Source organism: Aspergillus oryzae, chromosome 2, assembly GCF_000184455.2.
Source record: "Aspergillus oryzae RIB40 DNA, chromosome 2".
Taxonomy (NCBI): domain Eukaryota; kingdom Fungi; phylum Ascomycota; class Eurotiomycetes; order Eurotiales; family Aspergillaceae; genus Aspergillus; species Aspergillus oryzae.
This window is the reverse complement of record NC_036436.1, coordinates 4,180,493-4,202,078: the sequence shown is the minus strand read 5'-3', so window position 1 is coordinate 4,202,078 and position 21,586 is coordinate 4,180,493. Positions and strand designations below refer to the sequence as shown.

Below are 21,586 nucleotides of genomic sequence, written 5' to 3'. Positions count from 1 at the left end.
GTCGAGGGGCCTAACCAGCCAACCAAGGTCGAAGTACGAGCTCCCGTTTCCAGATATATTCCAGAAATTGAGAAAACCACCAAGCGAATATTGACTAGCTTACAGTGTCTCGAGCCCATCATTGACTATGGAAAGTAGTCGACTCGGCGCAAACCTAGAGCCAACCCCTGAGCTTCCTGGCTATCTAGGGGCGACTAGCTACTCGGCCATTCTCACGGAGCATCGCAGTGATCTTCCGTTTGAGATGGACAATAGTACGGTGACAGGCACTTCTGTTAGAGCCCTCGACTCGGACCGTCTTAGGGCCGGAGTAGAGCTATTGAAACTTATTTATGACTTTCCGATCTATGATGTTTTGGTCCGGAAGCTCTACTCTAAGAAAGCAATCGTTGTAGTTCCGATGGTTATCACTGACGCTATTGTAGAGTCTATCAGGAGTGCATTTGACAATCTGGACATTGGAAGCGATATTGAAGCCCAGTTCCAGGCTTTGGTCTATCAGATATCTCATAATACTTCACGGCCACTAACCATACATCGCTCGATGACTGTCCATGACTATTGCGCTTCGTTCACCGGTAAGAGCCTTCGATGGGAGTCTCTTGGGATCGTTCTGTCTATCTCTGGGATATCGTTGATGTCTACCTCGGACAATGATCCGGACCTTGTTCAGGCAGCGCCTAGCAGTGAAGCTCGTGAGAGACTGCGCGCTCAGATTGTGGAGGCAAGCAGCATCTGTCTCAACTTCTGCGACCAGGCATCTTCAATCAACGAACTACTAGGCTTTGCTCAGTATAACGATATCATATTGAAAACTCAGCATTTTGGCGACACAAGTATGTTTATCTTTTTGTCCACTCGACGCATCGCACGCTAACGGTGGGCTTAGGCTATCAAGCTTGGCGCCGACTAGGCGACTTGTCAGCTACAGTATATGCTGCTGGCTTTCATCAAGAGAACACGCAGGCTGACGATTGCCCATTCTTTCTCCAGCAGTGGAGAAAGATATGCTTCGCTTCTGCTTTTTATGCGGATAAAGCGATAGCCACCTTTGTCGGGCGACCGCCATTTATTAACTATCGATACTGCTCGCTGACACCCCCAATGGACTTACATGAGGATATACTAGTGGCAGGGGGTGACGATCTCGCTAATGCAATTTCAAGCCTGAATATGGAAGGTTGGAACACCCAACGGCAACATTACAGGACGAGCATGATACGTCTGCGGTTCATCTTCTCTGTCTACAGAGATCAAGCTCTCGAGATAGCATTGGGAACATGTGAAGATTGGGATTTGGTCCAGAAGTCCAAGTAAGGAACACTATATGGATTTGGCGCAACGAAGTCATCATCCGCTAATCGAGTACAGCCAAATTATCGAGAAAGCGCGAGCCGCGTTGGAAGCAGCCCCAGCTTTCATTCGATACGACGCCCATGGACAGAACGAGGATGCGGAATCGTACGCTTCGTCTTTTCCCAGTCTCCATATGTACCTCGATTACCTCTACACTATATTCCTCCTCCAGAGAGTTCTGCTGAAACGCACAAATACAGGGCAAGATGCGTTGATCCACACATCGCGCGAGGCCCTATCAATCGTTATCAGGATAGTCTCCAAGTGTGAGGCGTCCATGGACCTGAACAGACACTATTCCTGGCTGGTATGCTTTGATCACCCACCCCACAGGATCCTCTCTTGGGTGTTAACGTCTTGCCTTAGATATTGTACTACGGAGTGCCCAGCGCCAGTGTCCTGACCCTTGAACTTCTTCACCAAACCCAAGAAATCGGACCGCATTCTGTCATGTTGCCTCGCGCGGAGATCATTCGCAATCTAAGTGTATTTCTATCATGTCTGTCGTGGGTTCCGCGTCCAACATATGGTAACTACCAGACCTGCAAGGAAGCCGAGAAGAAACTGTCCCATATTCTCGACCAGATTATTGACCCGCAACCTATCCAGCGAGATGTCTTCAACGACGTGACCTCTGGCCTGGACAGCTTCCTGGATTGGTATAATCCGAGTAACTGGGACTTCAACACTGATTTCCTGTCTTCCAGCGACGGCTTCGGTCTTGCAAGGGATTAATTGGACTCAGGGCGAATTCGCTAGGGTATCACATCTCAGCATCGGTAATTGGGAAGAAGTCGCAACTACCTGAAGCCATTGTATAGCAATCTCGGCAATGAGACAATGCGGCAAACAAGTAGCAAGAAAAGACAACAGCCATCCGATCAAACCCGAGCCAACCTGAATACGTCGACCAACCCGAAACGCCATATAATAAGAACAAACCAAAGCAGAGCACGAGCATCAACAGACATCAAATCATACCATCCATACAAAGTCATTACTGGGATGCGTTTCCTGAAAATAGTAGGCTCTGTGACAGAGCGGACAATTGAAATGGTCCTGCAGGTACCATTTCTCCAGACATTCCTTGTGAAAGACGTGCAGGCATTTCAGCTCCCGGATCTCCTGAGACGGCAGAACAGATTCAAGGCAAACAACGCTGCAACGGGCCGGGTGGGTTAGCTGACTGGCTCTGACCATGCGTCCAGGTGCAAGAAAATGTCGGCCGAAGCGGCAAGCGACGACAAACTGGTAGCGCGACTTACCACACAAATTGACCATCGACTCCCTCGGTGGGTAAGAGGGGCCCTTTCGATTTGGAGCGCCATTCCTCTAGAGTCCGAGCCGGAGACACGGCATCCAATTTGCGCAGCTTGTCGCTCGAACCCTTTTTCTTGCTTTTCGAGCAGGGGCGCTGATCACGACGGTTCACAAACATGGTAAATCTAGAAATCCCTGCGATGAGTTTGGGTCATATCTAATCGGATGCAAACGATATAAGGATAATCCAGAAACCGATAGTCAAAACCAAGTAATAAAACCAACAAATAGGACCAAAATGCAAACACACACTAAAAGTAAACCAAAAACAAGCAAGAACTTGAAAGAATCAAATCTAGCTGAATACTCACAGCAAACACATGATGATCAGAGAAACAACACCAAGTCCCACCCCAAGAACAATTGCCATATGGGTATTATGATCGAAAGAAGTTTTGTCCGACGACAACCCCATGTTCCATGACCCTGGCACAGGCGGGTAGTCGCCGGGGGAACCAAACGTACAGAGTTTCTGGCGCTGGAAAGATGGGGAGAAAATATGGGCGAGAACTGTCTTTTTTGTTTTTCAAATTCCACAGCCTTCCGTTCGGTCACTGCCGCATTTGAAGTAGAAGACAGATAGGTAGGTGGGCAGTGCGTCGGTAGATAAATATAATTACTAGTAGGTCGGTACGTAGTCGATCGCTTCGGTGGGGTTTCACGCCCGTTTAAATTGTGGGGAAAGGTTGACGCTGGAAGGGAGAAATAATCAAAAGCTATCAGACCATCATTCCTGTCAGCAGATCCTGAGGTGCATGGGTTGTTTGTGTTTTGTGAACCCAGTCGACGTATAGACTAAAAACAATAACAACAGAATGAACAAGAGAGAGAGAGAAGCAGACAAGGTCGAATCTCGAAAGAAAAACAGCAAAACAAAAATAGGGGAAACCCGAGATCGAAAAAAGAAGGTTAATTTAGAATATGTTTCATACTTTATTGTACGGAGGGTACGAAGAGGGCTGTGTGGGAAGAAAAAAAAAGGCAACTAACTTCGGCTTGCATTCCAAGGGAAAAAGGTCGTGCACTGGCCGCTATTTGCCCCAGACTTAACTGATAAGTGACCTTTTAATTGATTTTCCTGCCCTTGGCGTCTATGCGACGAGCGGATCATCGTTTAATCTCGTGAGTACTGACGAGGGAAAGGTGGGCGGTGGTCAGTCAGGCCATTCATCTTCTAGTCATGCCATCATTGCTGGCCCTTACTTTCTTTGGTATGTATTATAGTAGGTAGTATCCATGTATCCATGTATGTATGCAACTGTGCCCTAACTCACCCTTTTAGGACCATTTGCGCATATCACAGGTTTTGACGGCCTTTTCTTTGAAGAAGAGATGAGGAATACTGAAATTCCATTCATCTCTCATTGCATCGATGATCGTCTCCCCCTTGTTCGTCACTTGAGCTTCCCCACGCATCTTGGGGTAATTTAATCGAGCTTAGGGACCAATCAGGACCCCGCATGCGACATCAAAAACGCGGGATTGCCAATTGAAGTAAAGTTCAGCTAAAGGCCGCAGTTTGCTGAAAGAGGAATACGGCGGGGCCCCACCGTTGCGGGATTATCCTCTGACTCGGCTGGAGCCCAGAGTCCAAAGGTCAGGTGGTTCAAAGCATTGGATGTCAATGATGTTGTTTCTAAGTACACTATCGAAATTGGTGGAGATAAAACATCAGAACCATGACGACATCACGCATGGTTCACCATTGGATCTGCAAACAAAACAAACCGACATCATATCGCATGGCGTGGAAAAGTAGAACTCCTACTTTACACTTTATTTTCCGTATGCTCCACATTCGCATACGAGTCCCTAGTTTTCTCCGCTTTATTCATTTCGGCTTCGGCGGCTTTCGCTTCACATTCTCTGGCAAGGTCCCCAATGCCCGTCCGCCGAACAGGAGATCGATCTCTTCCAGGGACTTCTGCTTGGTCTCCTTGAAAAAGAAAAACACCGTCGGGATCGTGATACAGACATCTAGTGGTGAGAAACAGTATGAGTAACCCGTTTCCACTTCGCTTTCCACTCCTTCAGATCTGAAAGGAAAAGAAAACTTACTAAACAGAATGAAGACCAGGTAGAACCGCCAGTGAATTTTGCCGAATGCAATCGGCGAAACTTGATTCCAGATGGTGCTCACCACCCAGTTGCCAAGGCTGGTTGCGACGGCGTTTCCTCGGCCTCGGATTTGCATCGGCATGACTTCGGCCATGTACACCCTGGAGAGGTTTGTTGTCAGTCCGGCTGGCATGAGCTCACAGTGTGAAGGATACGAGATACAACATACCAGGCGCATGATCCGTAGGAGAAGGAGAAAATCACTGTGATGCAGAAAATGAAAAACACGCCGGCAATGCTGTAACTCGTCCGGGACCCGTCTTCGTTGACCGAGGTCAGTGCGGCTTCACAGATCAGGACGATGGTGACAGCTATCGAGCCAAACAGCATGGGCTTGCGTCGCCCCACTTTGTCGAGCAGGAAAACAATGAAGATAAGATTACAAACTGGACCAACGCAGTTGTAGATACCGGCGACGAGGATGTTGCGACCTCCTGTGATTCCCAGGGAATTGTATAGGATGGTTTGGTAGTAGCCGATCACGTTGACAGCAGTCATTTGCGCAAAGGCCTGGACGGCGATACCATGACTATAATAGTGCGAACAGCTGTGATCAGTAACTGCCATCTTACAAGGGGGTTCAGGTATGAGTCTGTTTCACATACAGCAATCGAGTCCGCCATTGGGGAACCTGGAACATGATGAGCCAGCCCGACACTGTTACAGCCTTCTCAGCTTCGATGGTCGTTCTAATTTCATTGAATTCTGTCTGAATCCATTCGTCGTTCGTGCCGTCATAGTGCAATTTCCGCAAGATCTTCATTCCCTCTTCGTAGCGTTCCTTTTCGACCAGGTACCGAGGGGATTCGGGCATGAAGAACATTCCCACTGCTAGAAGTAGGCAAGGAACCGTCTGGAAAGCCAGAGGAAAGCGCCATTGGAACTCGCTAGTTTCTGGGGCATGAAGCGATCCAAAACCCACCCATCTATGGAAGCATTAGGGTTCGACCACCTAGGAACAAGGTCGCTAAGGCTGAACTGCAAGGGAAACATACGTGCTGACGATAAATCCAATACCGATCATTTGCTGTGACAAGCCGATAATAAAGCCTCGGCTTCGAGGATGAGCACACTCGGCCTGATAAACTGGAACCGACATTGACAAGAGACCGACAGCCCACCCGGCCAGAATACGACCCACGAGCATCATAGCCAAGTTCTGGGCAGCGGTCTGAAGGATCGCACCAACAAGACATATGAAGGCGCCCATTTGAATAGTAAATTTCCGGCCGAAGCGATCCATCGTCAGTCCTCCCTGGAGGGCGCCCAAAGCAGCTACGGGTGAATAGTCAGTACTCCTTCTTGCTTTTTTGAAGTTATATTACTTGTGGAATCAAAGGTATATATTCATACCTCCACCAGAAAATGTACTATTAATTGCCCCAATGATTGGAGAAGTCTGGACCGTGTTGAAGAAAGCAAGGAAGTTCTTCGATTCGATCACATCGGTCATGACACCGCTGTCATATCCGAAGAGGAACGACCCCGTGGCCGCAAAGGCTGCCAGGCCGATAGTGAAGCCGCGACCCATTTCGACGAAGCTGGAGTAGTAGCAATATCACCTTTGGCAGGCGATGAGCCGATCAGTTCAACCCAGGGAATGAGGGGCGAGACAGGGAGAGGACCAGGTATCAGAGGAGTAAAGATGAGGTCGGCGGGGCAGAGAGAAAGACGGCATTGTCTTAATATATCAAATCAAGTATTAGCCTGTATAATAAGCGAGGCTTGTCTGCTTTAAGAATCAAGCCCACGGGTGAGCCTAGACATGAGGATACGACTGACTGGCGGGTAAACAAGAACGAATAGACGGCGTGGAGAAAATCCGGGGACGACCCGCCCGACACTAAAACCACGCCATTTCTCCCCATGGGCACCGTGATTGGCCCGATGCCCATCTCGACCCTTCTTTTTTCCTCCATTGTCAGATTGCAGCATATGAAGTCTAAATGAGGCCAAGCCTAGATATATTACTTGGATTTAGCCATCGCCGGGTAAAACGGATTATTCCACGTATTGTCGAACGGTCGACCAGGGTGGCGTCCAAGCGCACACTCTCTAAAGGTGGTCCAACCGTCCGCTAAGGGTGCCCTCTCTTTTATAGCATGACCAAAACGAATCAGCTCAACGGCCTTGACTGCCAAGTCGGTCCGGCTTGACCGAAAAGAAACGCATGGCCCCGAACTCAAAATGCGTTGGATTGGTGGTTTTTTCGGCATCTAGCGGTTCTGTCTGGACACATGGTAGGGATATGAGAGAGCCTCTAAGGGCTGTTTCACATCACATGACTCATTTTCATATGAACCATCTCGGCCCAGTTCTCAATAAGATACTTTACTTGGTTTAGTAGCGGTAGAGGCAGTTAAGCCGAAATGTCCCGTGGGAAGATGCCACCCGGTTAAAGCAAGAACCCGGTTACAGGCTGCGTCTGGGCAACCATGCAATAATAGATCTCGTATAGCAGGCCATCACGTGCAACATGGGACTGTTCAACATCCTACACACTAGTACGAAGTCGTCTCTCTCCGATTGCGGCCCGGAAAACTATTCATCAAGTTTTAAACTCCGAGATCTCTGCACAGCAGTCGGATTTAGGAGCAAAGACTAGTTCTAACGCCGGAACAACGACTATTCAATCATGAGCTGCGCCGGGGGTGCAAAACATAAGCAGTGCATTATTTACTGCTCTGATTCAACGATCAGAGTCATTACCTATAACATATCAACTGGATAGATTAAGCAAATCTCCCAGAATCGGGCTTTATATAAATCCACAGTAGTTATACACCTCTTATCTTCATCTTCACCAACACCACCCGCAACAGCAATCACAACCATGGTCGGACAACACGAAGCTGCCATTCTCCCCCAGAAGGGCGGTCCCTTGTCTCTTGGAAAGCGTCCCACCCCCGAGCCCGGTCCAAATGAGGTTCTCATTGAAGTAAAGGCCGTTGCTTTGAACCCCTGCGATCATTTCCAGCGTGACTATGGCATGCCTCCTGTGCCTATATATCCCGCTATCATCGGATCCGATACTGCTGGTGTTGTCGTCAAGCTGGGCTCGGATGTCACCACGATCCCTGGTCCAGGAAGCCGAGTCATCGCCTTTGCCTCATCATTCTACCAGAACGGCTCCCCCGACCACGGTGCTTTCCAAAAGTACACTTTGGCACAATCCGAAGCTGTCATCCCACTTCCAGACAATCTTTCCTTTGAGGAAGGCGCAGTCTTCCCCATGGCCGTCTTGACTGCCTTAACTGCCTGGACCACAATCGGCATTCCGCTCGACACCAAGTATACTCCCGCGGACAAACAAGCGGTCCTGATCTGGGGCGCATCGAGCAGTGTAGGGACGTTGGCCGTTCAATCGGCCAAGACACTCGGCTTCACTGTCTACGCCACCGCCAGTCCCAAGCACCATGACCTCGTCAAGAGGCTCGGAGCCCATGCGGTCTTCGATTACAGGGCTAGCGATATCGTCTCCCAGATCGTCAACGCCGTGAAGAAGGATGGTGTCAAGCTGCACACTGCACACTGCGTTGTTGATGGAGCTCTGCAGCCAACATTGGACATTCTCAAGGAGACCAAGGGCGATGCACACACCAAGGTCGCACACTCGCCCCTTCTCCCAGAAGGTCACCCTACCCTCGATAACACGCAGATCACCTTCAACTTCCCACCTATCGATGAGACCGCGAGGAGCAAGCACATGCATGAGGTCTTCCATGGATGGCTGAAGGCCGGTCTGCAGTCCGGTGAAGTAATCCCCAGCCCTACTATCCAGACTGAGGGTGGCGGTCTGGGCGGAGTGCACGCAGCACTGGACAAGCTCAAGGTTGGTGTCAGTGGCACTAAGATTGTTGTGCCAGTCTAAGGATTTCTTTTCGTTGATGCACATGGTACTCTGAAATTTCGACCTGCTTAGCGATTTCGGCGTTACATCTCGTCATCGAGCGGGATGAAATGTAGGATGTTGAAGTCGACAATGACGTGCAGTTCTGGGAGATCGTGCTTGACCTGTTTCGTAGTCTAAATTAGCTTCCTAATACTCCCTCTTACATTGGCTGTATGGGGCATATATCACCTGAGAATATAGTATTGCAGTCTCCGCGTCCAAGGCGGGAAATGTATTAGTGCAAGCCCATTAGCCATTCCCTTCAATGGAGTTTTGGAGTTCCTCTACTGCCGGAGCGTGAACAATTCCATCTAATGACAATGAGCCTGCAACTAATCGCCTACGGCATCTGATGCATTCCTAAGTCCGTTGTGACGCGCATTGTGGATCCATGCAGTGGGACCTGCAGATGTAACATCTGGAAACTCCGCAGTTGGAGATCTACAAGACCTTGACTCCGCACACCGTCAACTTAATTAAGTGGATAAAGTCTTGGATTTGGATTTTAAAAAACTATTATAGTCCTGAGAACTAAATACTATACTATTCTCTATGATAATGGCGCTAAATTTAGCTTATTATAAGAATATCTTTTGGTAACTGCCTCGGCCTAAGACTGATATATATATATATATATACTTCTGGCCCTCCTGAACAGTTGGTTGCCGATCTTTTCTATAGTCTTGGTTGAAAGTGTAATGTACTAGTAACTCTTGATAAAAGCCTTTGCTTGGCTTGTATAACCGAATATATATAACTATATAATATAGATAATATAGCTAGTGATGGATTGAATAAGCTCGGCCACTTTGAACCCCGAATTAGTCATGTTCGGCGTCCGGATTAGGAAAACAGCACCAAACAGGCCCAACTATAAAGATCGATGAGTTCCCAAGTAAACTCCTATCAACATTGACAAAATTTCCTTCGCACATTATCTTATATAGCCACACATCCTATAGCCGTATGATATCCCAGCAGAAACTTCATCCCAAACTACTACGCCACTACGATGTCCCAGGCCAACATAGCCATCCCCACCGGGTCCCTCATTCTCGTGACTGGTGCAAATGGCTTCATAGCCTCCCATATCGTTGATCAATTTCTCGGAAGCGGTTACAGAGTACGCGGAACTGTTCGATCCGAAAAACCATGGCTAGATGACTACTTTGCCACCAGGCATGGTGCTGGTCATTTTGAATCAGTTCTGCTACCGGAACTGGGAGACAAGGAGACACTGGATAAATTATTGGACGGTGTTGCAGGTGTCGTACATGTGGTAGCGTCACTCCCTCAAGACCCAAGATTAAAGTCCGTCAATGCTGAATGAACTCCAGGCATCAGATGTCTCCCTGAGGCCTGACCCCGAAATTATATCAAAATCCGTCGCCACAACCTTGAGTGTTCTTGAAGCGGCAGCGAAGCATGATACCGTGACTCGATTCGTTCTGACTTCTTCAGCTTCTGCCGCTTCGTTCCCTCAGCCTGATCAACCTGGTATTATCATCGACTCAAGTAAGTTGTTAATAGCCTCACATGTCATTGGTATCTAATGTGTCCAGATACATGGAATGACAGTGCCGTAAGAAGCGCTAGGGATCCCAGTGTTCCCGTAGCCCAGAAATCATACTTCGTGTACGCTGCATCCAAGACCGAATCAGAACGAGAGGCCTGGAAGTGGGTAAAGCAGAACAAGCCTGGCTTTGACTTTAACACAGTCCTTCCCGACACGAACGTAAGTTCAGCTTGAGGTCTATTCCACTCTTGACTGACCCATAGTCTCTATAGTTTGGCAAAATACTACATCCCGAGATAGGCGGCTCCACTATGGGCCTCGTCCGTAAACTCTTATCTGGGAACCGGGTTGGCATCGACTATATCTCTCCACGTAAGTTGGGTATTATCTTCCATTTGAAGCATTGGCTAATGACAGGATGATAGAATGGTTTGTCGACGTCGAAGACACAGCCCGTCTACACGTTGCCGCTGTTCTTGATGGAAGGGTGAAATCAGAACGCCTTTTCGCTTTTGCAACTCCATATAACTGGACAGATATTGTGGACATTCTGCGCAAGGCCTTTCCTGTGAACAGTAGTATCCCTCAACCCCCGGAGAATGAACCGCGGGACCTCAGTCAGGTTGGTCCTTCTGTCAGGGCAGAGAGTCTAATCAAGGAGTTTTGGGGCCGTGATGGATGGACGAGCTTGGAAGAAAGTATCCTTGGCGGAACTGGGGACCTTGAAGGATTTAGGGGGTAGGCATTGTTCTTGCTTATAAAGGCTTTGTGCAGAGCGTTTTGATCTTGTTTCGTGTTTGGTATGGCGTACATATCGTCAACAAGAGAAGCCGTGTGTTAAGTACTAGTTTTTAAAACCATATAACCAAGAGACTTGGGTAACAGATCAAGCAACTCTATCAGTTTTGTCTAATTTTGTTTTTGTTTTTTTCTTCTCTCCACACCGGCTTATCTGATAATCTGTCAGCTTAAATCTGCCAAGTGACTCCGCCACCCCCCTACCTATTCAATTTTACCCAGGAACAATTCTGTCTTGGATACTTGCTCTTCAAGATGATGTATTTAGTGAATAACGTGTATATTGATTTGTAGAGAAAAGGCTGTTATATTACTTGGACCAATCAACGATTGACTAGAGATATGCAGATCGTCCGGAGCTGCTTAGAATTAACTTAACAATTCCTCAGACGCTAGCGCAAAGAGGAAAAAAAAAAAAAAAAAAACCTTTCAAGAGAGTACTATATTAAGCTAGCGTGATCTTTTCGCGCCGTCTTGAAGTTGATAGTCTCGTTAGTAGTCGGCAAATGGATTCCATGGAATGTTTCCGATCGCGGGCTGACGAAACTTAGTACTAGCAGGATGATGTAGTACATCAGTAAATCCACCCCTGTTCGTATTATTTTTTTTTTTTGTTTGTTATGCTCATCATCCAACTTCATCCACACTTAATTGAACCACACAATGGCATGGATTAGTCGCTCCGACACTATGCCACAGAGCTCTCCACCTTCATCTCCTGCTCTTTCGAGCTCTTATCATTCTATCCGTCCTAGACGACCTAGTCTTGAGATCGACGGCGAAATTCTGTCTACCCGCGGCCAACGTTTGGCAAGTCTCATTCGCAGGCGTTCTATCTCCACCCAGAGTCCTGAACCCTGGGATGATACTACTCGGCATGATGAACTTCCGCCTTGGGAACGGGCAAAGAAATTGATCGGGGATGTCAAGTCCGTCTATAATTGGTATGTCATTGACCATGGTCCATGGAACACACGTCTTGGGGGCAAAGTAAATCTCATGCAAAATCCTGTCTCCAGGCAATTGTATTATAGAGACCCCAAATCATTAGAAGGGATGAGCAAAAAGCTGTGGGTAAATTTCGTTCCTTCGATTGACACCCTAATCTAACGTCATCAGACGGGAATACTATGAGCGGAACAATGATCTCATAGCGCAATACGTATATATTGACCGGTTACTTGACTCATCATTGCCGCACCGCCTCATTGGAGATTATCACCATAATCGAGATGTTATACCCGAAACAGAGTCCGGCAATTCCGGAAACGAACACGAACCTGACAACAACCTGACTACCGCTGCCGATGGTGATGGTAATGGTAATGGTAATGGAGAGCCGCAACAAAAGCAAGACCGAATTAAACGGACTCCGCGCAACCTCTACCGGATCCCCGATGAGAGCACGCCTCTTTTACCTCAGGACGGAAACGAAAGCGCCCCGTCCCTATCAGATGGCGGGCCGAAAGACGACGACTTCGTCGATAGCAGTGCCCGCATTGTTACGATTGCCATCTACGTGAACTTCGTCGCCAACGTGGTCTTGCTATTAGCAAAGATAGTCGTCATGTCCATGACAAACTCCCTTTCCGTTCTTGCTAGCTTGGTGGACGGCGCATTGGACTTTCTGAGCACTGCTATTGTCTGGGTGACAACAACCCTCATTCAAAAAGACGACCGCTATCAATACCCCATCAGCAGACGTCGATTGGAACCCCTAAGCGTGTTGGTCTTCGCTGTGGTGATGATGACCTCCTTTGTCCAGGTGGCCATCACATCCTTCACTCGGCTGATCTCCAACGATACAACCCTAGTCAATCTAACGATACCTTCGATTGCGGTGATGGCCAGCACCGTAGTCGTGAAACTCGCCTGCTGGTTCTGGTGTCGATTAATCAAGAACTCGAGCGTCCAAGCCCTGGCACAAGATGCCGAAACAGATGTGGTGTTCAACTTGTTCAGTATTCTCTTCCCTCTGAGTAAGTGGAAACCCTTTTAACCAACCACTCCCAAGACATTACAACCAACTAACCCTTTACTCCTCCAGTCGGCTCTTTCTTCAAACTATGGTGGGTCGACTCCCTTGGCGGTCTCCTCCTCTCAGTCTACATTATATGGAACTGGAGCGGAACCGCAGGCGAGCATATTCGCCATCTCACAGGAGCGGCCGCATCTCCCATCGACCAGAGCGTTCTACTCTACATGACCATGCGGTTCTCCAAAGCCATCCTCAAGATCCAGAACCTGAGGGCCTATTATGCCGGAGACCTCTTGAACGTCGAAGTAGACATCATCCTGGAAGGGAAGACCCGGCTGCGCGACGCCCATGACATCGGCGAGAGTCTACAGTACATGATCGAGAGTGTCCCCACGGTCGACCGTGCCTTCGTACACATGGATTATGATCCGTGGAACATCCCCACCCATTTGAACCAGCAGGCTCATTAGTTTCACAAAGTAACAGACAAGAGTAGTAATTCATAAAACATCGTGCAACTATATCATGCATGAAAATAAATACATAGTTACATAGTATACCCGCTGAGTCATCCCACCATTAAACAAAAATCCAATACCACGTGACCTCGCGTCCAGCGCGTCCCCAACCACGTCGATCTCAAATTTCCTTTCCTGACGGGTATGTACAGTATGTAACTTGCAAGAGAACAAAAAAAAAAAACTACAAAAGCGGTGTTGTAACATAGCAAAGTGACATTGGGGCCACTCGTACCTTTCCCAAACCAGACGCACATGACACTATCAGTGTGATGTCAACCAGGGAAAGAAATGAGAATCTTAAAATATCTTTTTCAGGATTGGCTCTGGGTGCTTGCTCCTTGCTTAGATCGTCGTGGTCCCCCTCGCGTTTGGGGAATATCGGTCCGGTCGGGCTGAGAGATACCCACTTTGGGTTGGAGATTTGTGCATTTTAAAACCAAGGTTGAGGTGGTGGTGGTGCTGTTGGCCTGATGTTGGATGCTGGAGAGTACCTATGATAAAAACGTCCGTACTCCGTATACCGTTGGTATGGGTGTAGTTGGTACTGTACACTTGGACCGCGATGGTGTCGTCGGCGTATCAACCCCGCGCCCCGGGGATTGTGGTATTGCTTTACGATTTGATGATTTGTCTACGGTAGTGGGATGCAGTGTGCTGGCAAAGACTGTTTAGATTTTATGTTCTAGAAATGATGTTTTATTTTAACATAAGAATTTTCAAGCAATAAAACAAAGAAACAAAAGAAAAGAAAATAAGCTCAAAATTCCAGAAAGTTGGACCCTCGTGCTCCGGGCGGAGCTAAACTGAGTTACAACGCCTGCACGGGTGCGTCCGCGTCCACATCGCGACGCGATTAGATGAAGCGCTTTTTTCCCACTCACCTTGGGGTCGCTTTTTCGCTCCAGATCACTAGCCCCCAGAACGTCCAACGGGACTAGTGCTGGCTTTCTTATATTCCTGATTATTCTTGCTTCTTTCTTGCAATTGTCTTCTCTAGCCCTCATGCTTTTATCCTAACCTATCAACTACACAATGTCTGACCCGGAGCCTTCTGCTGCGCCATGCTCATCGTCTCCGCCAACTGCTCAGGCGTCCGAGTCCACAGCTGCTCTCAATTATGCCTTCCTTGTACACTCGCAGAAAACCCTAACGCAGAACCTTCCCCCGCGTGTCGATAACAAGTTACTCGCACGGCAGAAACGTCGCCGTACAAGGTATATTAAGCGGAAGGGCCCTATTGATATATCCAGCTAACGCGTGCTTACTCTGGAACAACAGTCCTGAGGATCATGCAGTACTGGAGGCGGAGTACCAACGAAACCCCAAGCCAGATAAGACAGCCCGGGCCAGCATAGTCAGTCGCGTGTCGTTGGGTGAAAAGGAAGTGCAAGTACGTCTCTTGGATAAGATTGAATGATTGACACTCCTTTGTCCTGACTGTTGCTCTTCAACGTTACAGATATGGTTTCAGAACCGTCGCCAAAATGATCGTCGGAAGTCGAAACCCCTCCAGCCTCATGAGCTGCTGGCTCCTCGGTCCGACGCGTCGAAACAGAGTTTCAGCGATGAGAGTGTACCTGCAGAACCAGGCTCTTCTAGCGGGGCAGAGCAGTATGACGACCCTAGTAATGAAAGCAATGCGGCGGCACAGGCTTTGGAGAATGACTCTTTCACGTCGGATATGGTTCGTGGAAGCCAAGAAGAACCCGAGCAGCCCGTCTTGAGTTCCCAGACGAGCGTAGCAACATCAGAAGCACCAGAAAATAAGGAAGGGACGCAAGAGAACTCTCGGTCGGAGTTCGATTTGAACAAAGAACATGCGAGCGTACCATCCGATACACCACACCAGAATTCCGCGAAAAGGAAGCGGTCGATCACGGACCTTAGACAGGGTAGATCAGAAGCACAGCAGCCCTTAACACCATGTGGAGTGCAGGGCATGAGATCACCACCGTCTCTGCGCATATCCTTGTCGTTTGATGGAGAAGCTATGGTGAGAAAGGAAGGCGAATTAACACCATCCCCGCCCAAGGGACGGAACGCGCTCCGAATTGCCATGTCTTCAGATGGAAAAGCCGTGATTCGTGCCGATGGAGAACCATCGCCATCCAAAAACCGTATTTCAATGTTCCCAACCCGGACCCCTCGATTCACGGGACTTCGGAGAAGCAATAGTGCAGTGGTTCTGGGAACACCTAGAGGATCTATCGAAAGGGAAAGGATCTTTGGACGATCACGCGACCCTCGGAATTGGGAATCTGTCTTCGACACCGATGCCCGGAGTGCATTATCCACCCCATCCAGCTCACAAAGTGGAGCACATACAGGATCCCCTGGATTTTTCCGCTCCGGTGGTCCTCGTTCGTTGACCCGAAGCCTGTCGGCAAAGTATAAGAATACTGCCACATTCAATTCCTCTGAACATCTTAACACACCCGTTCCACAAACTACAAGGGAGAAGAGGAGAAAATTATCGCGCGCGGTTTCGTCGTTGGGCCGTCTCGAATATGGTCTCGAAGTCACCAACGATAAGAACACCTCTTACTCAGCAAAAATGTCGAAGAGCATGGCAGGAAAAGGCAATAGAGATATAGAGTGCGGTGATTCAGACAAGGAGAACTGGATTCCGGGGACCCAAACGTCTCGTGTCCGCCGACGAGCGGCATCTCAACATCATTCATCACGTCCCGTCCTGAGAGATGCTAACGGGAAGGATGGAAAAGTCAACAAGGACTTGACTACCAGACGCTCTCGGCTCTCTCAGGCGTCGCAGCGTAAAGCAAACGAGAAAGCTTTGCCAACAGTCGATACCGAAGTGTCCACATTCATGGCTGGTGGGGGTGGTTCCAGTCAGGAAGAGGACCTCGATTGCATCCAGGGCCTCTTATCCTTGAGCCAAGGTGCATGGCGGTAGGAACAGATATACCCGTTTCCTTGTGCCATGAGATATTTCCTTTGTTAATTTTCCTTTGTTTCATATTCTTTCCTTTGTAGTTATGTCCAAGTTGCGAGCGCCAGCAAGCGGTGACTTCATGTATGATCTGTGATGCTCAACCTGTGATGATCGAACTGCCTTCTTTCTTCTTTGTCCAACCATTTCTTCTAGGGATACGACATCCTCACGGCTGTGACCACCACCTACCAAATATTGATGACGAGATCCTGTCGAATATTAAGATATCCAAATGTAATTCCAGGCTAATAGAGCAATTGAAATGAACGACAAAATTCAGGGATATGATATAGTGCAGGCAGTATGAGAAAGTAACAAGTAATTCGATGACCTCGGCGGCAACAGGAGCCAACGGCAAGTGGCACGTGGCCCGAGCTCACTACCATTAATTCTAAACATTTTAAATGTACTATTTATTCTTCATCTTTATCTGCCGGTCCGCTTTTCTTTCCTACGTCGGTTGGATGCTAAGATTGCCTCGACTGCACTTACAGGCAAGTCAGTGTCTGTCAGCTTTGGTAAGTGAATACTATCATCATTAAGATTGCTTTATATAAAACCTGTGTGAAGGTATACGCCACTTGCATCATACGTCTTCGTTGGTATGGATCGTAGGAATGCTGTCTACATCAACAATGCAGATCAGCCACCCCACTTTCCTTTTTATCAATTCCTGTACACTTTTTTTGCTTTGAGCTTGTTTCTACTCTCATTCTCCTGCCAAGATCCGAGGTCTTTCTGTCCCCGTCATCCATCAATTTATAGATTGATAGCGGCTAGATAAATCCTTGGAAACATAGACAAAACAGGAACCTGAGATAGCAATACCTTCATCGATATTCAGTATTCTATCTGGACATGACTGCTTCGAAACGTTTCATAACACATATGGCTCATATAAAGCTAATCAGGAGACGGCGCAGAAACTCACTCGCACCTGTACTACCAAGTCAGGCAATATAGTATACTCACTATCGCTACTCTCTCAGAAATCCAACCCTGTATTCCACAACATCAACATGGGTAAAACCCCACAGGTAGCCATTATTGGTGCGGGCTTCTCTGGCCTGAGGTGTGCAGATATTCTTATGCAAAATGGTGTGCGAGTGACAATCTTCGAAGCTAGAAACCGTGTTGGAGGACGGGTATGTACGCAAGAGACAAACTTGAGTAGTATAAAGTTGATATATTAACACCAACTAGGTACACCAAAGCAAGGTTGGGGATCGCTTAATCGATCTGTGAGTGCTTCGTTCTATCATTTCCATAAGACTGCTCGAGGTCACTCATGCTGATGATGCGAAGTGGTCCCAACTGGATCCATGGCACTGGCACAAATCCAATAGCGGCCATCGCAGAATTGACGAAAACGACCATAGAAGATTTTGAGGGAAACCAGGCATTCATCTCTATGGATGGAAGCCCGATTGATGACAACACAGCTACCAAGATCTCGGAGTTCGTGTGGACGACTATCGATGAAGCATTCAAGTACAGTAACACATATAAAGACACTATCCCACCGGAACGAAGTCTGTTCGACTTCTTTCTAGATAAAGTCGAGAAGGCAGACTTTACTCCACAAGAGAAGAAATGGTGTCTTGAAACCTGCAGACTATGGGGCGCATATGTCGGTGACCCAATCGAAAGACAAAGTCTGAAGTTCTTCTGCCTGGAAGAATGCATAGATGGCAGTATGTTCAATCCACCGTCACCACAAATAGTGCCCTAGACTGACCATCGAATACCAGACAACTACTTTGTGGCATCCACCTACAAAGACATACTCGCCCACGTCTCCAGGGCCGCCCTGCAAAATGCCGATATCCGATTCAACGAACCTGTCACCAACATCAACTCCATCGTCCAAGCAGACTCAAACGCTCCCCACAAAACAACATTAACAACCGCCACAGGCGAAACTCACACCTTCGACGAAGTCGTAGTAACATGTCCACTGGGCTGGCTAAAGCGCAACAAATCCGCATTCACTCCCGAACTCCCTCCCCGTCTCGTCCAAGCAATCGACAACATCTCCTACGGCCGCTTAGAAAAAGTCTACATCACTTTCCCCCGGGCATTCTGGCACAAAGATCCTAGTGATCCCACAACCAGCGGAACCACAAGTTACAGTGCCTATGAGCGTCCAACCTTCACACAGTTCCTCGATCCCACATACACAAAAGGACCTGAGGGTATCCTCTGGAACCAAGAATGTATATCCTTAGCCGCTCTCTCAGCCGACTGCGCTCATCCAACTCTCCTATTCTATACTTATGGACCCTGCGCTACGTATATAGTATCCAAAGTGGCCAACCTCGATCCCTCGTCCCAGGAATACTACAACTTCCTCGATGACTTCCTGCGTCCATTATACTCCCGTCTGTATGGGTTTCGAAAGTCCTCACCCGATTGTAAACCGCTCGCTGTAATGGCAACCCAGTGGCAGAGTGATCCGTACGCTGGGAATGGGTCGTATTGCAACTTTCAAGTTGGGCTCAATCAGGGCGATCGGGATATCGAGATTCTGCGAGCGGGACTCGGGCCGGATCGTGGCGTGTGGTTTGCTGGAGAGCATACGGCGCCGTTCGTTGCGCTTGGGACGACGACTGGGGCGTACTGGAGTGGGGAGCGTGCTGCTGGACAAATCTGTCAATGGTATGGCCTTGGTAGACAGGGGCTAGGCTTCGAAAGGGATGATTCTTTGCCTTCGGCCGGTGGGAAAAGAGTTGTCGCTTCCGTGGACTGAGATGATAAGATATATGGCGAACAATACCTTACATCATCTGTGGATACTACATAGATGGATATAGCTGGTTTGCTGCTTTTGGAGCGAAGATGTAGGAGATGTACTTGAGTATGTACGATTGCCATTGAGCAGTCTGCGCTATTTACACAATCAAGGGACACACCTCAAAATTTGACCCATGATATAAAATATTGATCCAACAAGATGAAGAGCAACAGGGGAATCACAACAATGACGCTTAACCTCGCTTGGTAGATGAGAAAACAAACTAATAAGATAACACCTCCCGAAAGACAAGTCACCCGTACATAATCCGAATGCCTTGCGCCCTAGTACAACCCACACTATGGAACGACTCCACTAAGAGCATCAACGAACCTGCGCGCTCTCCAATTCCACATATCCATTTAGTGAGGCACATAAATCAAAAACAATAGACAAGATTTAAGGACAGTAAAGGGTATTGCGAGACCTAAGATAAGCGCCAGAACAAAGAGCAAGGAACAGTTACAATCCGGAAAAGATTCAGCAAATAAAGAGTATAATACAGCACCACACGATAAGGTTCCCGGGAACAGGGGATAAGACTGTTGAGGTAGAGGCTGTTTCGAAGTCGAATAGCAAGTTCGGCGCGGGACTCAAAGCATCGCCGCTTTCATCAATAGCACGATCCTTACATCGGAAAGTCGAGCTATAAGGTACATTGGCACACCAGTTGGTGGACTTGAAACAAAGTTGAGACCATACACCATTGGTTAAAAGCCGAAGCATAGCCCACAAAATTGCTTCGTTTAGCGTAGGTTGCTTGATAATTTCTTAGAATTTGCAGAGGAAGTGGTCGTAGTTAACATATCAATCTTCCCAGATCGTCTCCAAGTCGAGATCTTGACGACGTTCGGCCCCACAGACGCTCCACCGTTTCCGTTTATCAGTCCTGAGACCGTAGCCCCCTGATACGGTTCGCATGTTCATCAGGGAACTTGAAGGACCTGACGCGTCTGATGCCCCTCGTCGACGATTTCCATTCGTTGCAACGTCCGCTTCATCTGCTCTATCAGCTGCAGCTTTCAAGGCAGCGATCCGATCAGCTTCAATAGCCGCGGCTTCGGCATCAGGAATGTCAGGGATAGTCTCTAAAGATGAAATACTCGGACTCCGTGAGCGAAGGCTTGTTGGTGTCGAGGGCATTGATGAAGCGGAAGATGTCGAATAACCGGGAAAGGACTCATTGAATCTTGAGTTGAGAATTATGGGAGACGAGTGTGCGGAAGAAGGGCTGCTGGCCGACTGACCAGTGGAATTCATCGGGTTGAAATGGAGAGGGGACGACGGTCGTCGGCGGGTCATTCGGGGAAAAGTGTTGGATAGCACAGGCGAGGCCGTGCGAGGTTCTCCCTGAGTTGAAGAGGAAGATGGCATCGTGGTGTCCAGCTCAGCATACTCCAGAATGGGCTCAGAGATGTTCAAGGGTATCATTCTAGTCTCTAGGCTGTCCCCCATTGGGACCTGAAATGGTAGATGGCGTTTCGCGGCATTCTCAGGTGAGCTTGTTGGTGCCTCGCGACCATGAACGAAGATATACCTGCCCCGTGAGTCCAGCCCCGGGGTGGAGTGAGCGCGCGTCATTGGAGGTAGACCAGATACCTCAGCCAGAGATCGGGACCGAAAATGGGAGCGGGCGAAGGGCGAGCGACTCGGAGAAGGGGCCGGAGGACGTGACAGAGTTATCATGACGTCGTTCTCGCGGTCTTCAGCGGACCCCGGCGCTGTCGGTTCGGGAGAGTCCACCGATTCCACGGGACTAGGGGGTAGTAATATCCCCTCTGGGGATAGATAGTGAGACGTTTCCATATCCGTCTTCGATTCGTTAGTCGGGTTAAATCGGCCTCATGCTGGTTGGAGAGGGTGTCTGGGAGGAGCGAGAGACCGGGGATAGGGGGGTGAAGGGAGTAAAGTTGAGTGGTGAAGTCAAGACTTCGAAGTTCATGGACTTAGAAAAGCGAGAAGGGAGGAAAGAGGCGCGGGTGATGGGAAAGGAAAGGCCGCCGCGACCAATAAAATCGCTCACGCCAAGCCACAAGAGGTTTAGTTCTCTCCGCGCTCCACCGCCTCAAATTTGTATATCAGAGGGATCATTCTTCTGTACTTTGATCTATCAGGAGGTATAATCTCTTATATCTAATATCTCCTTTTCTTTTTCCTTCTCTCACACTCCATGCCGGAATTAAAACTCGAAATAAAAAGTCAAAAAATAAAAATAAAATAAAAAAATCAAGAGAATAACCGTGCCCTGACCAAAAGCGTTCCAACTTCTTACTTCCCGAATCCCAAGGTGTTCCTTTTTCTCCCGCTCAAACATGCACCTGACCTCATGCCCCAGCTCAT

The 21,586-nt window shown here is 48.3% G+C and overlaps 11 protein-coding genes across 11 annotated transcripts; 9 read left to right on the top strand and 2 right to left on the bottom strand.

Annotated features, from left to right (window-relative positions):
- Nucleotides 1–127: 127 nt before the first annotated feature.
- On the top strand, nucleotides 128–877 carry AO090003000786 (uncharacterized protein; the record flags this gene model as incomplete). The annotated part of the gene is made up of 1 exon (XM_023235035.1): nucleotides 128–877. One exon carries the CDS (start codon nucleotides 128–130, stop codon nucleotides 875–877), a length of 750 nt encoding a protein of 249 aa, XP_023090094.1.
- Nucleotides 878–1,104: 227 nt separating this feature from the next.
- AO090003000785 (uncharacterized protein) lies at nucleotides 1,105–2,091 on the top strand (the record flags this gene model as incomplete). Its single annotated transcript, XM_023235033.1, has 4 exons — nucleotides 1,105–1,313; nucleotides 1,372–1,461; nucleotides 1,557–1,622; nucleotides 1,746–2,091. 4 exons carry the CDS (start codon nucleotides 1,105–1,107, stop codon nucleotides 2,089–2,091), a joined length of 711 nt encoding a protein of 236 aa, XP_023090093.1.
- Nucleotides 2,092–4,507: 2,416 nt separating this feature from the next.
- AO090003000782 (sugar porter family MFS transporter) lies at nucleotides 4,508–6,325 on the bottom strand (the record flags this gene model as incomplete). The annotated part of the gene is made up of 6 exons (XM_001819872.1): nucleotides 4,508–4,653; nucleotides 4,735–4,895; nucleotides 4,964–5,323; nucleotides 5,400–5,720; nucleotides 5,790–6,069; nucleotides 6,148–6,325. The coding sequence occupies 6 exons, from the start codon at nucleotides 6,323–6,325 to the stop codon at nucleotides 4,508–4,510; spliced, it is 1,446 nt and encodes a 481-aa protein (XP_001819924.1).
- Nucleotides 6,326–7,627: 1,302 nt separating this feature from the next.
- On the top strand, nucleotides 7,628–8,665 carry AO090003000781 (zinc-binding alcohol dehydrogenase family protein; the record flags this gene model as incomplete). The annotated part of the gene is made up of 1 exon (XM_001819871.3): nucleotides 7,628–8,665. One exon carries the CDS (start codon nucleotides 7,628–7,630, stop codon nucleotides 8,663–8,665), a length of 1,038 nt encoding a protein of 345 aa, XP_001819923.1.
- Nucleotides 8,666–10,005: 1,340 nt separating this feature from the next.
- Nucleotides 10,006–10,436, top strand: AO090003000780 (uncharacterized protein; the record flags this gene model as incomplete). Its single annotated transcript, XM_003189518.2, has 2 exons — nucleotides 10,006–10,201; nucleotides 10,249–10,436. The coding sequence occupies 2 exons, from the start codon at nucleotides 10,006–10,008 to the stop codon at nucleotides 10,434–10,436; spliced, it is 384 nt and encodes a 127-aa protein (XP_003189566.2).
- Nucleotides 10,437–10,513: 77 nt separating this feature from the next.
- Nucleotides 10,514–10,944, top strand: AO090003000779 (uncharacterized protein; the record flags this gene model as incomplete). The annotated part of the gene is made up of 2 exons (XM_023235032.1): nucleotides 10,514–10,574; nucleotides 10,628–10,944. The coding sequence occupies 2 exons, from the start codon at nucleotides 10,514–10,516 to the stop codon at nucleotides 10,942–10,944; spliced, it is 378 nt and encodes a 125-aa protein (XP_023090092.1).
- Nucleotides 10,945–11,663: 719 nt separating this feature from the next.
- On the top strand, nucleotides 11,664–12,523 carry AO090003000778 (uncharacterized protein; the record flags this gene model as incomplete). Its single annotated transcript, XM_023235031.1, has 2 exons — nucleotides 11,664–12,070; nucleotides 12,424–12,523. The coding sequence occupies 2 exons, from the start codon at nucleotides 11,664–11,666 to the stop codon at nucleotides 12,521–12,523; spliced, it is 507 nt and encodes a 168-aa protein (XP_023090091.1).
- A 50-nt stretch (nucleotides 12,524–12,573) lies between these two features.
- AO090003000777 (cation diffusion facilitator family transporter) lies at nucleotides 12,574–13,448 on the top strand (the record flags this gene model as incomplete). Its single annotated transcript, XM_001819867.3, has 2 exons — nucleotides 12,574–12,979; nucleotides 13,048–13,448. The coding sequence occupies 2 exons, from the start codon at nucleotides 12,574–12,576 to the stop codon at nucleotides 13,446–13,448; spliced, it is 807 nt and encodes a 268-aa protein (XP_001819919.3).
- Nucleotides 13,449–14,531: 1,083 nt separating this feature from the next.
- On the top strand, nucleotides 14,532–16,527 carry AO090003000776 (homeobox domain-containing protein; the record flags this gene model as incomplete). Its single annotated transcript, XM_023235030.1, has 4 exons — nucleotides 14,532–14,713; nucleotides 14,778–14,889; nucleotides 14,959–16,409; nucleotides 16,494–16,527. 4 exons carry the CDS (start codon nucleotides 14,532–14,534, stop codon nucleotides 16,525–16,527), a joined length of 1,779 nt encoding a protein of 592 aa, XP_023090090.1.
- Nucleotides 16,528–17,471: 944 nt separating this feature from the next.
- AO090003000775 (flavin monoamine oxidase family protein) lies at nucleotides 17,472–19,201 on the top strand (the record flags this gene model as incomplete). Its single annotated transcript, XM_001819865.3, has 4 exons — nucleotides 17,472–17,597; nucleotides 17,656–17,693; nucleotides 17,758–18,146; nucleotides 18,204–19,201. 4 exons carry the CDS (start codon nucleotides 17,472–17,474, stop codon nucleotides 19,199–19,201), a joined length of 1,551 nt encoding a protein of 516 aa, XP_001819917.3.
- An 852-nt stretch (nucleotides 19,202–20,053) lies between these two features.
- AO090003000774 (uncharacterized protein) lies at nucleotides 20,054–20,827 on the bottom strand (the record flags this gene model as incomplete). The annotated part of the gene is made up of 1 exon (XM_001819864.3): nucleotides 20,054–20,827. One exon carries the CDS (start codon nucleotides 20,825–20,827, stop codon nucleotides 20,054–20,056), a length of 774 nt encoding a protein of 257 aa, XP_001819916.3.
- Between the last annotated feature and the right edge of the window lie 759 nt (nucleotides 20,828–21,586).